Here is a 17,619-nt window from a genome sequence, read left to right as displayed (position 1 = left end):
ACTGTGCTTGTTTATGTTTCGTTTCTTTTTTCAAAGCCAAAAAATGTGTCAGGCTTGTCGAGTATCCTGGAGTGCTGGGTTATCGAGATCCCAGTTTTCAGTGTTGTAATGTTGATCATATGACTCTAAAATGCTTAAAAAACTTTAAAGCTCACTATTTTTCATCTAAAATTTAGAAAATTTCCTGGGGCAAGACCCGAGTATGGGCCCCAACATATATTTTTTATAAGTCGATGCCCTTGGTACTCTGCAAACATTTGGGCCACTTTGGTAATACTGTGATACGTTGGAGGCATTCACATCAGGTACGCCGATCATACCTTGATAGAACTGACGGTTTCACTCATCTAATTCCTCAAAAAACTTTGTTTGGTTCTACAAGCCTTTTTCGCTCACCATTCGGCAAAGATATCGCAGGATTTACGTCAAGTTTCCTTGCCGATAATTTAAGTTGAATTAAATCGAATTGGATTTATTTTCCTGTGGACAACTGTTTTGTTGTATAAGGCATCGTCATTTGTTACATAATTATACAGTTGGTTACAAAAATGATGCAAAAGGTAGATACATAATTCTACAGATGGTTATACAAATGATTATAAAAAAGGTTAACATATATAGATACTATTACATGAATATTGCATATCTTGTAGTCATCCGCAATTAGTTACACCGGTAGTACAGACAAATTTTGTTGTATGTCATAAGTTTAAATGTTGTTAGTTCACAATCACAATTTTGTTAGTTCACAATCACGTTCGTTTTTTGTCATATAAAAGAGTATCATATTTCTCATTGTATAAAAGAGCATAAAATTTTGTTATTATGTATGAATTTACTTGTACTATAGAATGCTCTCTCTTTCAGCCATTTCTCCACCACCATTTTAAATTTATTTTCATGCAACTCCCTTGTGCCATGTGATACGAGCCAATACGTTCCTGCAAAATTAGTGAGGGACAATGCGTTGAAAGAAAGGGCGAAATGCAACAAGTGAAACCCACAGAAAGATTAGCTCGTTGAAATACTGTGCAAATACTGTTACATGACACTAAACATGAAGTAGTTCGAACAAACTGAGGAAATTATTAGCGTAGTGTCACTGTACCATTGTTGTTCAACTAATTTATTAATAGTTATTTTCCTATTTTACAATTCGCAAATGGTATTTAACATTACTAACACACTCCACGATCACAGCTACACATTGTATTACCTTTCGCGCCAGGACTATACCACAGTCTGTGACTATACTTTGGAGATTTGGGATAGTCTATCTCTGGTGGCGCCTGTTTCGTTTTGTTATTGTTTTGACTTTTTGGCGGTAAAGTTTGGTTGACTAGTATCGAATTTGATGGTGTGATTGTTGTGTAATCACAATGTACAAATCTAGAAAACGAAGGACCGTGTCGTCAGATTCTTCGAGTTCTCCTCTACCCAAACAAGCCTCAGTTGTTGTGGAGAAGTCAAAACAAATTAAGTCATATTTTGATGATACAGTGTCATCGTGTGGTTTCGTATTTGGCGTGGGAAACAAACCAAACGGCTTAGGTACGTAATGTGGACATAATATGCCTAACATCGTGGACGATCACAGAAGCAATATTTATTGTTTTAAACAGTTGTTAACAGCTGCAACGAAATGACCTTGATACCATGTTAACAGTTACTGATACCTGTGTTTTAACCAAACTTTCAGAAAAAATGGTACGTTTAATGCCCTGACAACAGTTTAGACTGAATGCCCCGTCGCCTAACATCATTTTGTTGCATATTTTATCAAGCTCAAAGTATGCGATGTTTGTAATAGCCGTGGTTCAAGAATGACATTTAATTAACAGTATTGTTCTTGTATAGCCTCCAAGCTGATACTTTTTTTGTGACAGTCAGTAATTGTCTGTTTCAGCATGTGATCAAGCTGTCTTTGCGTACAAACTGAAGAACAAACTTCAACAACATCATTCATTCCCAAGCAACATTGATGAATTCGTGGAAAATTTGGAAACCTTCATTAACAATGAGGCAGACTTGAAGAAAGCTTTAACAGATACTGAGGTTAGAACTGATTTAATTTTAGCAGTTCCTCTGTGAAATTAGGCAGAGGACGACAGAGCATCATTCGTCTGAAAGATAAGAATGCAGTTTTTAAACTTTAATAATTGAACTGTCTTTCACTTAACAGTGCAACATATGTTTTGTTTCGTAATGTTTGATAATCAGTTATAATTTGGTAATTTTGCTTTCAGTTCTGCGTTTACCTAAAGATTCCAACTTCAATAAAAAGCCATGTCATTTTATAGTCACTGTTAATGCCTTAACAAACGAAAACTGAAAGGAAGAGTCTCCTCCTTAAATATCTTGTTAAAATTTTTTTATACTGATCACAACTTTTTAACCTGCTGGCTCTCTAGTTCTCAACCAGAAAAAGTTAGCAAGTAGCTAGGCCTAGTTAGTTACACTTCTTGAAGCCCGTAGTAGGCCCATCAGTACATTCTTCCAAGAGACAATACTCCTCCATCCAGCACAGAAAAGCCTTTGCATACTCTGCATAATCTTTTTTTTACATTGGCCTTTGGACTTCAGTTAACATGTTGGTTGAAATCATCAATCATTATGTAGATTTTGCTTCTGTGGGGATCCACAGCTTCTAAGTGTTTAATAAATGAATAAATTGCCCATTTTAGGCTATATTTACTTGTGCTATCAGGTAATTTCAGCTGTTACCCATTATCGAGCATATTTGCCATGTTATTATTAGATATCGATATGTCGTAACACATGACACAGCAAATGTGCTTCATAATGGCTCATGGTTAAAATTAGCTAATAGCATGATTTTAATAAAGGACAATAGATCCTACAACAGACCACCTACTCTTTTATTAATCATTATGCACATTTTCCCATTTCCTGCCATAAGTTAATGAGGAAAGAGGGTTTAGGCCTATTACAAAATGAGTTCTACAGTTAATATGTTTATTAGAAAATAGTACTGTTCTGTAGTATGAACGTATTTTGAAATAATGCAGTAACCATTGGTGTTTCCATACAAAGATCTGAAGCAGTAATAGAACAGTGATATAAAGTAATTTGGCCCAGATAGGCAACTGATTCAAAGTGTTTTCTAACAAAATATCTAGAGTGGACACTAATCGTTTCTTACCAGGAGTTTTTGGTGATTTGCTTGAATTATTCGTGGAAAACTGCTTGTCTCCCAATACTACATATGCTTTATCCTGTATATGTAGCTGCTCTTAGGTGAGACTTTGAGCTGGGATAGAGGAGCTCATTCCACTCCTTTTGCATGTGGCAGCATTGTGCCACCTGCAACGTGATTTTTTGAGCATCACTATGTACCACTGATGTCATAGCGTCAGTAATCTTTTTATTATTGTGTCCTAACACATGATAAAGGGAAGACAGGGTTACAGGTCAGTCTACAATTTCCAAGTGGTCAAGAGCAAATGTAGAAAGGCAAAACTTCCAGTGAAGGCAGATTGGTTGATTGAGTAGTGCCAAGCACTGTCACAAGGTACCTGTTATGAGAGGCGCGGAATTTAAGACTTGATAGGATGCTCGCAGTAGGAGACTGAAGCATACTCAAGGGTCTGATTAAAAATGTTTATTTGCAATCAAACCAATGACTATACTGACAGCTAATTCTAAACATTAGAAAAAGCTAAGGGTGCAACTAGTTGCGCACCAGAAGTCAGTACCTGTGCTCTTGGACGGAGCATTGACAGTATCAGCGAACACTAGCAGCATTTTAAGTAGAAATTTTGAGAACAGCACCCCAATTGCTTACCGAGGCTGGCAGCGAATCACACAGAGTTGGCATCCCAACGATCTGACTGAGAACTCTGTCTGAATATTAAAAAAAAGTATTGTAATGCCACACCACTTCTCCCTTCCTACAGTTGACCCACCTATCCACCAACACTTTGCAGGCTTCAGTAAATCTGATGAGTGGCTCTGCACATCCAGGGTGCCTCTGCCCAACCACATACAGATTTCTCCCTTCCTAATACTTGAAGGGTAGGGATGTATTTGGACTTAACATTAACAAACTCAGAATTTGGTAGCAGCAGCATTCAGCTGAAAGCTAAACATCACTCCCTTTATCGTATGGCCAGTAACAAGTGTTTTACTTCATTTGGCTCCAGCCAGAGGCCTTTTGTGAATGGGGACCACTGTTATAGCTCTCTAACCAGTGTAAACCTACTGACATTGCTGTATCTGCTAAGATGTGCCTTTTTGTGACCATCTTCTACTGTGATAACTTACAACAGTGTGTAGACAGTGGATGGAGTTACCAGGTAATTCTCTGAAGTGAAACTTCTCCCCTGTGACAGCTATCCAGAATGTGAGCAATTCACAGAGCTCTAGCGGTACTTTTGACATCCAGTAACCTAAGCACTACAACTTTTGCCTATTCTCGGCACTGTGTCTTTGATTTCCTATCTTGTAGTGCACTTGTTGGTTTCCAACAGCGTTAAGCTTAACAATTTACATGTCACGACATCGTCAGTGTATAATATCAATATTATTATCAGTTTCGACAGAACTATGCTGTCAACGTCAGAAATTGTAACATTATTAGATGTAAATGCTCTTTACAACACTGAAAGTCACATAGTGATGTTACGTTAAATTGTTATAAAAAGTGACAAGGAACACAAGAATGTTACAAATAATATACCACTCAATTGAAACATACATGTTGTGCTGGTGTTCCAGCATACACTAATCACTTGACACCACATTGGCGACTAGCTAGTATCCACTGGTTGGCAAAATGCTCTCCATATATAGACAAAATGACTCAATAATGCCCTCTCAGATCATGTTAGTGTTATTGAAACTAATCATTGAGTAAAGCTTCCTCTCAGCCACATCTTCCTTAGAAGCTGTAGAGCACCACATACACAAAATACATCAATATTTATCTTCATGTATTTTTAGCAAGGCTGCTAAAACATTGATGTTCATTGCTGTAAACTTGCCACCACCACCACCGCAACAACCACACTGTCCATCTGTAGTAGGAATTAAGCAAGGAGGAAATTTAGTCAACTATTATAAATCATAGAGTGAAGCTTTATGTGAATGTGATGATAAGTCAAGTAACATTGTGATGATCACTGCACCATATGTAAGTGTTCCACTTTGTCAGTTTCCAGATAGACATTATAGCACATTAATACCTGTTCCATAGATCATGAGTACAACATTTTGTAATGATGTGGAACGTGTCAGTTCAACATAAGATTTCTTGATACAATATACATCTGGGAGAAATCATAACATATAACCTCAATGAAAAGCCAACATGGCATAACAGAATAAACAAATTGAGTAGAGCACAATATATCACCAAGAACACCTACAACAAAAAGAGCCTATCAATAGCAACAAAATTAAAACACTACAAAACAGTCACTCGACCAGAAATAACATATGCAAGTGAAACCATCTTCAAAACAACTAACATTGCACAAATAGACAAAATACTCAAAACAGAGAGAAAAATCATCAGAACGTGCATCAACAAATCGTACCAGAAAGATGGACACTGGAGAGTAGCTACAAATGAAAATGTCTACAAGGAAATAGAACCGATAATGAGTACAATTAGTAAGAAACACATTTCATTTTTTGGACATCTAATCAGAACACCAGAGAACAGGATCATCAGGAGAATAATAGAACAATTGTGGAATAGTAAGTGCAACATTAATTGCATTACAGAAATCAATGAAGATATGGATGAGCTACAGAATCCATTGGAAGACATAAGAAACGAGTTTGCAATAACCCTAAAGGCATAAGTAGCTGAACATAACCATTTCAGCAGATCATCAGTGTGTTTCTTCTAATTCAATTTTTCATTAGTGCACATACCCCGACATTTTGAATATTCTGCCTTAGTGACAGACTTCTATTCAAAGTCTATATTTATCAGTGGTGTTTTGGCATTTACTATACAGAATTGTATGTACTGTGTTTTTTCAAAGTTTATTGAGAGTCCATTTTCAGAGAACCACATAATAATTTTCCGAAAGACATTATTTGCAATTTCCTCACCTGATTCTTGTTTATTGGATATGATTACTATACTTGTAACATCATCAAAAAGAACTTGTTTTGCATCTTAATGAATATAGAGTGGCAAGTCATTAATATATATTAAGAACAATGAGGGACCCAGTACTGAACCCTGTGGGACACCATTCTTGGTACCTACCCAGTTAGAGGACTCTGTTGATTTTTGCAGACTATCTGTTCTGTTAAATTCAACTTTCTACATTTTCCCAGTTAAATATGAATTGAACCTTTTGTGCACCTTTACACTCGTACCACAATACTTAAGCTTGTCTAGAACAATTTCATGATTCACACAGTCAAAAGCCTTTGACAGATTACAAAATATCCCAATGGGTGATGTTCAGTTATTCAGGGCATTAACATGTAGTCAGTGAAAGCATATATAGCGTTTTATATTGAAAAACCTTTCTGAAATTCAAATTGACGTTTTGTTAGTACTTTATTTTTACAAATATGTGATGCTACTCTTGAATACATTACTTTTTCAAGAATGTTGAATAAACCTGTCAGAAGTGAGATTGGGCAGTAGTTGTTAGCATCAGACATATCCCCTTTTCTATGCAATAGTTTAACAGTAGCATATTTCAGTCCATCTGGAAAAATGCCCTGTTTCAGTGAGCTGCTACATGTATGGCTGAGAATCATACTTATCTGTTAGGAACAAGCTTTTAGCACTCTGTTGTAGATGCCATCAATTCCGTGCAAGCTATTACTTTTGTGTGAATTTGTTATTTTCCTAATTTCAGTAGGAGAGGTGGCTTGAATTTCAATTTTATGAAGTTCCATAGGTATTGCCTCTTCTATGTACTGCCTTGCATTTCTACAACACTTACAAAATGATTAGCCTATCAAAAAATATTTTCTACCTCTGACTTTTTGTTTACACACTTTTCATTGAGTTTGATAAAAATATAATCTTCCTGTGCTGTTGGTTGCAGGGAAATACCCTTTTAACAATATTCCAAATTGTTTTAATTTTATCATCAGAGGTGTTAATTTCAAACATAATGCACGTACTTCTGGAATTTTTAATAACTTTTCTTAATACAGTGCAGTAGTTTTTAAGATGTTTCACTGTTTCTGGATCATTATTTTTTCTAGCTATGATATTCATTTCCCTTTTCTGTTTACAAGACATTTTTATCCCTTTAGTACGCCAAGGCTTTTTAGATTGATTCTTGTAATTAAATTTCACTGCTTTCATAGGAAAACTGTTTTCAAATAAACTCACAAAGGTATCATGAAATTGGTTAAATTTTAAATCAGCATCAGGTTTCGTGTACATCTCATCCCAGTCTAACTGTTGCAGACTTTCCTTAAATCTACACTTGTTCAGTCATTAATTGAGTGCACTATTTTGGAGGACTGTTTTGCATTGTCTATGGCACTATGTCATATACTGTTAACTAGCTGTGCATCATGAGCAGACAGACCATCCTTAACAGGAAAAGTTTATATTTGCTTAAATTTATCTTGATCTATAATATACATCATCTATCAGTGTGCTGCTTTCCTGTACCATCCGAGTAGGAAAATAATTGACTGACGTCAGATTGAAAGAGCCAGGTAATACTTCAAGGCCAAGCTTTCTATTGGACTTTTTCAGAAAATCTTCATTGAAATCCCCACAAACAATAATTTCTTCCCCCTGTATGGTGAATAGAACAACAAAGAATCGAAGTTTTTCAAAAATAGCTGAAAATGTACCAGTGGGGACCTATAATCAGCTACTATTGTAAAAGTACTATTATTTGGTTTAAGCTCACACATGCATGCTTCTGTATGTTGCTCCACATGCAATTGTTTAGTTTGTAAATTTTTCACACTATGATAAATTTTAACATATATGACAACTACTCCTCTCTCCACACTGCCTGTACTTACATGTGCTGAAATCTTATATCCACCTACATTTATCTTTTCCAAATCTCTTGACTATATGATGTTCAGAAGGCATAGTACATCTATTCCACACTCAGTTTCTAAACCTTCTAAACAAAAAATAAGCTCACCTACTTTGTTTTTTAATCCCCTGATATTCTGATGCAATATACCACCATTATTTTTCACTCTGCTTTTATTAGAATCTTGTGATGTACTAATATCATTTTTCACTGTAATTTTTAAAAAATCTTGTGATATTTTAACATCTCTAGTACCTGTCTGCCTGAGCTTCTCATTAAGCTTAAATTCATTCAATATTGAATCATTGGACACTGATCTTAGCCAAAAAAGAGCTACTCCCATGAGTTTCAGTGCCTCCCCTTAAAGATTTTACTATGATCCTAGCCAATTTACCCTTCCGTTTCGTATTGAGATGCAGGTCATGTCTTGCGAAGTCCCAGATACCAATACCATCAACAGGAACCAAACCTATGCCTTACAAAGCAGCTGATCTACCTCCATATTGACCCTCCCGACAGAGCTGTTCATTTGGGATCAATCATACCACATGAAAACAGGAACCAAGCCAGCGTTTGCATAGTTTGTTGCAGATGCTGTTTTTACAAGATCACACTCAAATATTGTAGCCCTGATACCTATCAGTACTGTTTCCCATTCCACTCACTATCAGAACATGGTCTTGATTAGTAAAACCCGTGCGCAATGATCCTTCATCCTCTATCATTTGGCTAATACATGCACTGGGCTTGACCTGCTACCTGTCACCAAATTTTTTGCACAATATATGGCCCACACCTCTTCCATGGCTACTACCTAGCAACTGAACTTTCCTCCTACTTTCTACTTTTCATGAAACAGTTGGTTTCCTGGTGAAAGTTTGTTGAGTACTGACTACACTTACATCTCCTTGAACTTCTTCCTTAGTTAACTGATGTAGCAAGGCAAATTTGTTGTTCTTTCCAATGATGAAACTGTCAGATACTGTTCTCTTTCTGTGGACCCCTGTTCCCTGTTACCGCTCCCCTCGTGCCTTCATCCTTCTCTCCCCTTAATCTCATCAGTATCTATGTAGCACTAACCAGTTTAGCCTTAAGGGCTCTAATCTTCCCTTTGTGTTCAGCTATTTTCCTATCCCTAAAACTTACTCTGCAATACCATGGAAGAGACCCATTTACTTCCCCAATTCCCATGTAACTATATTCCCCCGATGCAACCGTCTCACAATAGCTGCATAGAACCCAAGAACTAACTTTCCTACTGTAGTTCAAACACTTCTTGCTCACAGTTGTTTTCAATATTTTAATTAAATTTATCTAGGCAATAGCAGTAATATTCTGTTAACTATACATCACAAGAGTCACTAAAGTCATGTGGAACACAAATGTACATGTATACTATTAATATATTAGTGTGTTGCACTTCTGTACCCAAAAAATTAGGCATAAGATTGTGTATGCGTGATATTGACTTTATGCATTTTGAAAAAAATAGGTATAACTTAAAATGTTTAATTTACTGAGTAGATACGGCACTACTAAATATATGTGTACTGAAAACAATCTGAGTTCTTCGCTTAATACTTATATAAATGTCAGTACTTTCAAATAACCTGTGTAGTAAAACATTTTAAATTCATAGGCTATGAGATAGGCAAAAAACTCTCTTGATCATATCACATTTATGATTTTGTGTAGACACTGAATGTTGGTGTCTCTGCTGTAGCTCTAACGCTTGTCTATTTTTATTCTATTATCTTATGTGGTTGGGGCAACTACATGCATTCACAAAAAATATTCTTAGCCCAAAAACTGATGGCCAGAACAGTCGGTGATGTCAGTTCACTATCTTTGTGCAGGTCATTATTCAAGTAACCTAGAATACTAGCTCTTCTGTCCCTGTATGTATACTCCATCATGGTATTTGTGGCTAATGATACAGACTCATTCAACATCAACTGCTACATTCTCTGAGCGAACACTTGCCAGAAAATCAATCAATTTGCAGTCCTGTAACATTTTATCAACTATAGTACAAAACAGTGAGCACTATTCTGCAGATTTCATTTTCATCGTTTCATCTCCACTTCTGAAAAATATGAGAGATTCCAAAGATTTTCAAATTTAAATTGAAATGCTTCCTTGTGGCACTCTTTTATTGTGCGCAAAAGATCTTCACAGTAGTTTGGCATCTTTTGCTGTGTTATTTGTTTGTATATGCTGCTGCAGATCTTGTGTTTTCTTAATGTTTCAGTTTCTAAATTTAACTGTCATCATTTTATGAATTATGTAGTGATTTTTTCTGTGACTGAGTAGTTTCTTTATGTAAGGTACCACAAAACTGAAGAAAAATTAATAAAAAAGACGGTTTCAAAACAACTGATGTGCATTATGCCGTCACATTGATACTACATTCCAAAACATTGGCATTTCTATTTTTATAATTATACATATGCTGGGCGTAAATAATTAACTGAGCAAATGAAAATACAGTAATATTTTTGTTATTGTAGTTTTCTCATTACTGATGTCAAAGTATGAGAGATTTATCCTGAAATGTGAAGTATACATCCATTCTGTGTTTCAGAATTCTAGAGAAATACTGCCTTTGTTATGTAACTTTCTCTTATGTTATGTCACTTATTTGTTACAGTTGTTACACAAAACAAAGTAAAATGAAAAAATGCTAACTATATTGATGACAAAAGAATAATGCCTATTCACTAGATGCCCAAACAAGAACAGCTGGAGCTGATTGAATGTCACAGAGATTTAAACAGTTTGTGACAAGCTTTGGAACTTTATGTAGAATATGAAGTTCCATCATCACCAGGCGACGATTCTTCTGGAAAACATGGAATTCTCAGAAATTACACTGAACCTTGAAAATCAGGGAACTCTTAGAGAGTTTCAGAAATTTCATAAAATCTCAGGGAATTCTGTGGTTTTAACATTGCATTAAAATTTAATTTTATTGAGTTTTATGAATCACAAATATTAAAATACTTACTATTTGAGAGTGTGTTAATTATATGAACATTATTCCATATTATTGATGTTTAAAAACTGCACTCAAATTACTGCTTGGTGGGTGACAGGAAGTTTCATGAAGCAATAGTTTTAAATTTGTGTTATTGCAGCTATACTTTTAAATTTGTGTCAGTCTACCATCTCTCAGATGTTCCAATTTTTGTTTCTGGTAACTAGGTGCTGCTGTTTGTTATAAAGACTGACAATTCTAATAGTGAAATGTTTCTTTCTCTTTTTTGTTTTGTTTTAAGACTACGGAGGACTGTGAAACCACAAGAGGAAATGTTCAAGCTAGTCTGCTACAACTGTTGCTGACAGTTGATTGCATCCAGGCACGTGTGATGAAACTTCTGTTTGAAAAACTATTAGAATTTTCATTTGCTGCTGAAAGGTAAGTGTAACAATCACCAGTGACAACATTTTGGGAATTTTCAGTAATATCTGTTGTGAATTAATAGTGATAAATTGTTATCTCAAATTGGTAATGCCTTCAGAATTCCATCCATTGGACCAGTGATTCCCAATTTGTGGCACCCAGAATTAGATATCCCACATGAATCCTAGCCGTGGAAGAAATTTTCATTGCTAGTATGTGGCCAAAAGAGGCGACGATGTTATGGACTATGATTCCTAATTACCAGACTTTGTGTACCAGTATTGCGGGTTTGGTTCCAAATCTCTCTGCAGTTGTTATGGAGTCAGTGCATAATTATCACAGAGTTGACAAGATAGTGCTGTTAGATTGTGTGTTAGTGCTGGATTTTACTTTTTGCCATTCTCTTCAGTGTTGTAAAATACAACCACTACCCTACAGTCCACATGTGTTGATTACAGTGGTCCATACTCAATAGTTAAGTTGAAGACACACAGCATGTAAGCTGCTGAAGTGGGGTAAAACTGAAATGGTGACACAAGACCCTGAACCACATTAATTTAAAGAAAAGGCTAAATTCAACTCTTGTATACTTGCTGTGTAGTCGTGTAGTGTCAACAAGTGTATTGACAAGGAAGAAAATGCATGTATGTATCGCTGTCCAGAGGGACATAACCAAGAATAAAGAGAAAGGTTAGCTACCAATGAATGTGATCCGTTTTTAGACTTGTTTCAGAATCCCAGTAATCTTAATGGACGGATTTCAATTATGTCAATTTCTAGCGTAAAGTTCAGTAGGCAGGCACTTCATATTGTAGCCACATTTGACAGGGAAAATTCCTGGGATGTCTTCCAAGCACTTGTAAAAGCTTGACTGTGATAATTACAAACTATTTTTATTTTTATGTAATAGGTAAAGTGTCAGTAGCTTTCATACAAATTCACACATACTTTACACACGTGATGATCGCTGAGCCTCCAGGAAAATAAATTTAAACATGTTTCATGACAGGTTAAAGAATATGGAATTGCTCTGTGACAATAATATTTCAATTAGTGCAACTTTTGGTACATTCCTAAGCAATTTTCTAGAGGTGTTCAATGAAAACTTTTCACCTAAAACCTCCTGTAGCAAAGTGACAAGTAAATTAGAATGGATCACTAAATGCATAAAAATATATAGTGCTTGACAAAAGCAGCTATGTAATAAAATAAAGTATAACAAAGATATTGCATTCACTGAATATGTTAACTATTTTAAAATTGCATTTAAGAATGTTGTGAAAGCAGCAAATCAGATATCAAACAGTAGGCTAAATTTAAGGCATATAAATAAATGAAAAGCAGTGTGGTCCATTGTTAAACCTGAATTGGTCATTATAGTCTGAAACTCCGAAATTTCTAAAATTAAACTTGAAAATTATATCACTGTGAACCCTGCACAAATGTCGGAGTGTTTTGCTGAATGTTTCATAAATATTCTGAAACCAGGTGATGTCAGTATAGCCGTTTGCCAGAAAAAAGTAAATCCCTTTGGGTTTGATGTTATTACAAAGGTTATTTGCAGGCTGGGAAGGGATACCCTAAATGGTAAATCGTTTGCTAGCTACATTAATAAATACATTTTTTGAAGGAGATTGTCTCTCACATGTATTAAAGCATACAGAAATGAAGCTACTCATTAAGGAAGTGTTTAAGAACATGTGTAAATTATCACTGTATCTCTCTTATTTCTGCCGTATCAAATAAGTTCGGCAAAGTAACCACTAACTAAATATGAAATTCTATTGTAATGCAGCAGATTATTTTGAAAACCAGTTTGGCTTCCAGCAAGAAATAACTGCTGTTACCTCACAAAAGCCTTCAACCATGTAAAATGTGTCACTGATCCGCAAACTAGATAAGTGTTGAATTAGGGAAAGTGTGAGGCAGTGGATTACACCATACCCATGTAACAGAAGGCAGAGAGTAATCATCTCCTCAAACACAGCAAATTACTCTTCAAAATGAACAGTGACATAAGGTATCCCTGGTGGCTGCAGTCTCAGTCTTGTTCTATGTGCATAACTTGCCCATCGATGGCAACACTCCACTTATTCTGTTTGCAGATGATACATCTGCATTAACTGAAAATTGTGAAGCAGAAAAAAATCCCTAACTGTGTCATTAATACACTTGTAGCTTAGAAAAATGGTTCAAACTATGCACATAATCTCGGAACTTCTCAAAGTCATCTATGGCACAGTTCAAGACACATCAGTCAAAATGTCAGGAAACTAAAAATAAGTTATAAAGATAATGACTTAGCAGAAGTGAAATGTATCAAATTTCTACAACTAAATCTAGATAGGAATTTAAGTTGGAATTTGCGTGTTGAATATCTTACAGGTAAATAATATATCTTTTCATTTACTGTAGAAACCTTACCTGGAACCACTGGTATGGATACAAGGAAAATTAAATACCGCAGATATTTTTGTCAGTTATTAGGTATGACAATGTTTTCTGGGGAAGTTCTTGCAATACATTGCACATACTGAAGATCCGAAAACAAGTTGTCAGAAGTGTGTGCTGCACATCCAAGCGAATCATTATTAAAAACCTTGCAATTTTTAACAGTCCCCTATCACAAAAAATCATTTTGTACTTATCGGTTGCTATTATTTCCTCAAGTGATTAACTCCTCAGCCTTGTAACTCGTCTACAAATGTTATGGATAAATGAATAATTTTGTGTGTCATAAAACTCAGTCAGTTGTGAATTTCGATTTACTTTCCCTTCCCACCATCACCTATTTCTTAATCAGTGAAATTTGTTGACTTGTGGAGAATATATGTGCTATTCTCAGTGTAAAGGAGTTTGTATTCGAAAATTAGGGATAGAAATACAACAGTCAATCTGATAAGGATAAAAAAGCGCATTTAAGATAATAGAAAATATGCACAAAAAATAGTGAGAAAATAATTTTATGGAACTTTCCTCAGTGTTTAAAAAATTGGAAATGTATACCGCCTGACAAAAAAATGAAGCACTACAGAAAATGTGGTTGGATGTCAATGTAATTTTATACACACACACACACACACACACACACACACACACACACACACACACCATTAGTGAGTGTGCAAATTATTGGAGTTACAATTTTCTGTGACAGGTAGAGTTGCCACCAGAGTACATTAGTGTTGTTCATGTTTAGTGTTGTTACAAGGCCAAAAAGGACATATAAGGGACATGAACAGTGTCTACTGTTGTGTAATCACTGTAAAGGACACAGAGGTGCCACATAGTCGCTATTGGCACCTGACAGAGTGTGAAAGAGGCCTTATTGTGGTTCTCTATTTTGCCGACTGCTTAAATCTTCAGTATCCAGATTTGTGGGACAGTAAGATGTGATGGTGGCATGTTGTTGTCTGCGTGGGAATCTGAGGGCAACTATACTCGCCATCAAGGTTCTGGCCGACCGTGTCTGTATTGTGCACATCATAACCCCTTCACATCTGCCCTCTCCATCCAAGAACAAGTAATGGACACCCTATAACACTCTGTGTCATCTTAGCCATCATTGGTGAGAATGACGGCGACCTCAGGAGAGGTCTTATTCTTCCAATGTTTTGGAGAGGCGCAGCAGTAGTCTCCTGGTGTCGTGGTGTGGGTTGCCATTGAGTATGACTCCAGGTCATAGATAGTAGTGATTGAGGGACATGTGATGGACGCGATGGACATCCTGCAGCCTCAGGTGTTACCGCATGACTGTACAGGGGTGCAATTTTTCAACAGGACAATGCTCATCAACACATGGCATATGTCTCTGGACTGTCTACATGTTGCTGAAATACTCCCATGGCCAGCGAGATCCCCATACCTATCCTGATAATGTGTGGGACCAGCTTGGATGTCAACTGTATCCTACTGCCAGGATGTGTGATTAGTTAACAACAGTTGTGGGTCAGCTTGCTTCAGAAGAGGATACAATGGGTTTATAGTAACCCAGTTGTGGGCTAGCATGCCCCAGGATAGGATACAACAGTTTCAAGACACTATTCCCAACCGAATCAGTGCCTGCACTTGGGCCAAAGGAGGTGCATCATCATAGTGATAAGTTAGATCATACTGCTGAGTACTTTGTAAATTTGACCCAGTTTTGTAATCACTGCAAAACATCAAATATACTCTCACCCTGTGAAGTTTCATTTCATTTCTTCCTCCCGTTCTGGGTGCTTCCCTTTTTTTGTCAGGTAGTGTATTACATTGGAAAGTGACTTCATTTCTTTGGAGTGAGAGTAGGACAGAAGGAGAAGAGAACAATAATGGAAGTCTAGTAACAGTATAGACTAGAAAATTTGTTTGAGAGAGAGAGCAGTTGATAGTTTAGACATGATGTATGCAGAGACAATCAGGAAGCATAGTTGAGACAAAAACAAGCAACAAACAAAGGAAAATAAAGTAAGAAGCAAAGAAACAAGTGATGAGGTACAAATAATCAAAAGAAATGGAAGAAAGCAAAGTAACTGCAGAATCTAAAGGAGACAAAAATTTCTAATCGAAAGGAAGTAAAGGATGAGACAGCCTAGAAACAATAAACAAAAATGAAGTAAGGCAACAAATCTCCAGCTGCTCTGCATCGGATGGTGCAATGTTATACTGATAAGTGGACTTACACTGTGAAGGTCTTTGTAAATTTGACTCGAGTTTGTAATCTCTGAAATAACACCACATGACCTCTCAACGATTTTTCACATTTATACTTGTGTGCTACAAAAATATTCAGTTTAAATGATGCACCACGTTAAAGTTCTCTCCAAATTGCATCATTTTTGGTACACTTCGTTGCATAAAGATACTAGTAAATCTAACATTGCCAGTTAAAACATTACCTATATTCCAAGCTAACAGTGAAGGCTGCTACATTACTGCTGGAAAATAACTTTTTGGTGATTAAATTAGTAATCTTTTGAGGATTACGAAGGGATGAATACCTCAGGGAGAAGTGAAAGAAACACTGAAACATACAGGGTTGTATTGTCAAATTAGACTACCAACTCTTATATGTGATCTGATGTTTTCCTGGCATATTTCTATCTTGTAGAATTCTCAGGTGTCCAGCTGGGTAACATTGTAATTACTCCACACTATTTTGGCAAACATATTTGTTGCCGTCTTCAGGTGGTCCCTGATGACTGCTGCTTGACATCTGTCACTATCCTTTATAAGCTGGCCGTTACCCCTCGATCATTCAACTTCTATTGCTATCCATGCAGCCGCCATGGTGGATGATGGTGGTGGTAATGGCACCCAGCTCCTAACTCTGGTTTCCAGTGTCTAAGCTATCTCTGTTGGGCGGAGACCTCACGGTATGGGAACTCCAATCTTCGTGCTTCCACCTTTTCCTTCTTCCATTGTGTGATACATTTCCTTTCCTCCCACACAACTCTTTTTGAGCAACCATTCATTAAACAGCGTTGCCTTGGTTCTTATGAGTGTACCAGGCAGTCTTATCTATCAGGAAGTTTTAGACTGACACCTTGCTTGGAAGATAGTGAAATTTTCAGTGATTCTGTATGTGTTCATGAACTGTCCAATAGTCAGCTGTGGGTGAACAATAGCCTTCCTTCAATTTTGGTTAAGTGAAGTATTTAGTTTATTTACTAATTAATTGATCTGAATATATAGCATTTTGCCTTCTCATATTTCTGATTGCTACTGCCACCCCCAATTTAATTTTATAAAGATTTTCACTAATTTGTTTTCTCATCACCACATTTGATCTGTTATTTCCCTCCCGCCCTCCCCCCCTCTCTTCCTCTCCCCCCCCTCCCCCCTCCCTCCTTATTTCCCTCTCTCCAAAAATAAATAAATTATACTTAACATCTTTTGCAAGTATAATGTTAGAAGTTATGCTTTCTGTAGATTATCATTTACGGCATCTCATCATAGTGTGAAGATGCTGAGTTGCAGATAGGCACAACAAAAAGACTGTCAAACAAGTAAACTTTTGGCCAAGAAAGGCATTCTTCAGAATAAGACAACATACACATACACACTCATGCAAATACATTTCACACGCACACACACACACACACACACACACACACACACACACACACACACACACACGACCACATGACGGTGTGTGTGTTTTGTCTAATTCCCGTGAAGGCCATTTTTGCCAAAAGCTTATTTTTTTGACAATATTTTTGTTGTGGC

The 17,619-nt window shown here is 36.4% G+C and overlaps 1 protein-coding gene across 3 annotated transcripts in view; it reads left to right on the top strand.

Moving 5' to 3' along the window:
- Positions 1-1,282: 1,282 nt before the first annotated feature.
- Positions 1,283-17,619, top strand: part of LOC124711891 (Fanconi anemia group D2 protein) — a 206,393-nt gene continuing 190,056 nt past the window's right edge. The window contains exons 1-3 of one of the 3 annotated variants that reach the window (XM_047242136.1): positions 1,283-1,551; positions 1,907-2,055; positions 11,288-11,427. In XM_047242136.1, the coding sequence (XP_047098092.1) occupies positions 1,380-1,551; positions 1,907-2,055; positions 11,288-11,427 (461 nt within the window). In that variant the 5' untranslated portion in view covers positions 1,283-1,379. Of the gene's footprint in view, positions 1,552-1,672; positions 1,791-1,906; positions 2,056-11,287; positions 11,428-17,619 lie in introns of those variants that run through there. The other 2 variants (XM_047242138.1, XM_047242137.1) reach the window with 2 other exon arrangements.

Source organism: Schistocerca piceifrons, chromosome 8 (assembly GCF_021461385.2).
Source record: "Schistocerca piceifrons isolate TAMUIC-IGC-003096 chromosome 8, iqSchPice1.1, whole genome shotgun sequence".
Lineage (NCBI taxonomy): Eukaryota > Metazoa > Arthropoda > Insecta > Orthoptera > Acrididae > Schistocerca > Schistocerca piceifrons.
This window is presented reverse-complemented; position numbering and strand designations above follow the sequence as displayed.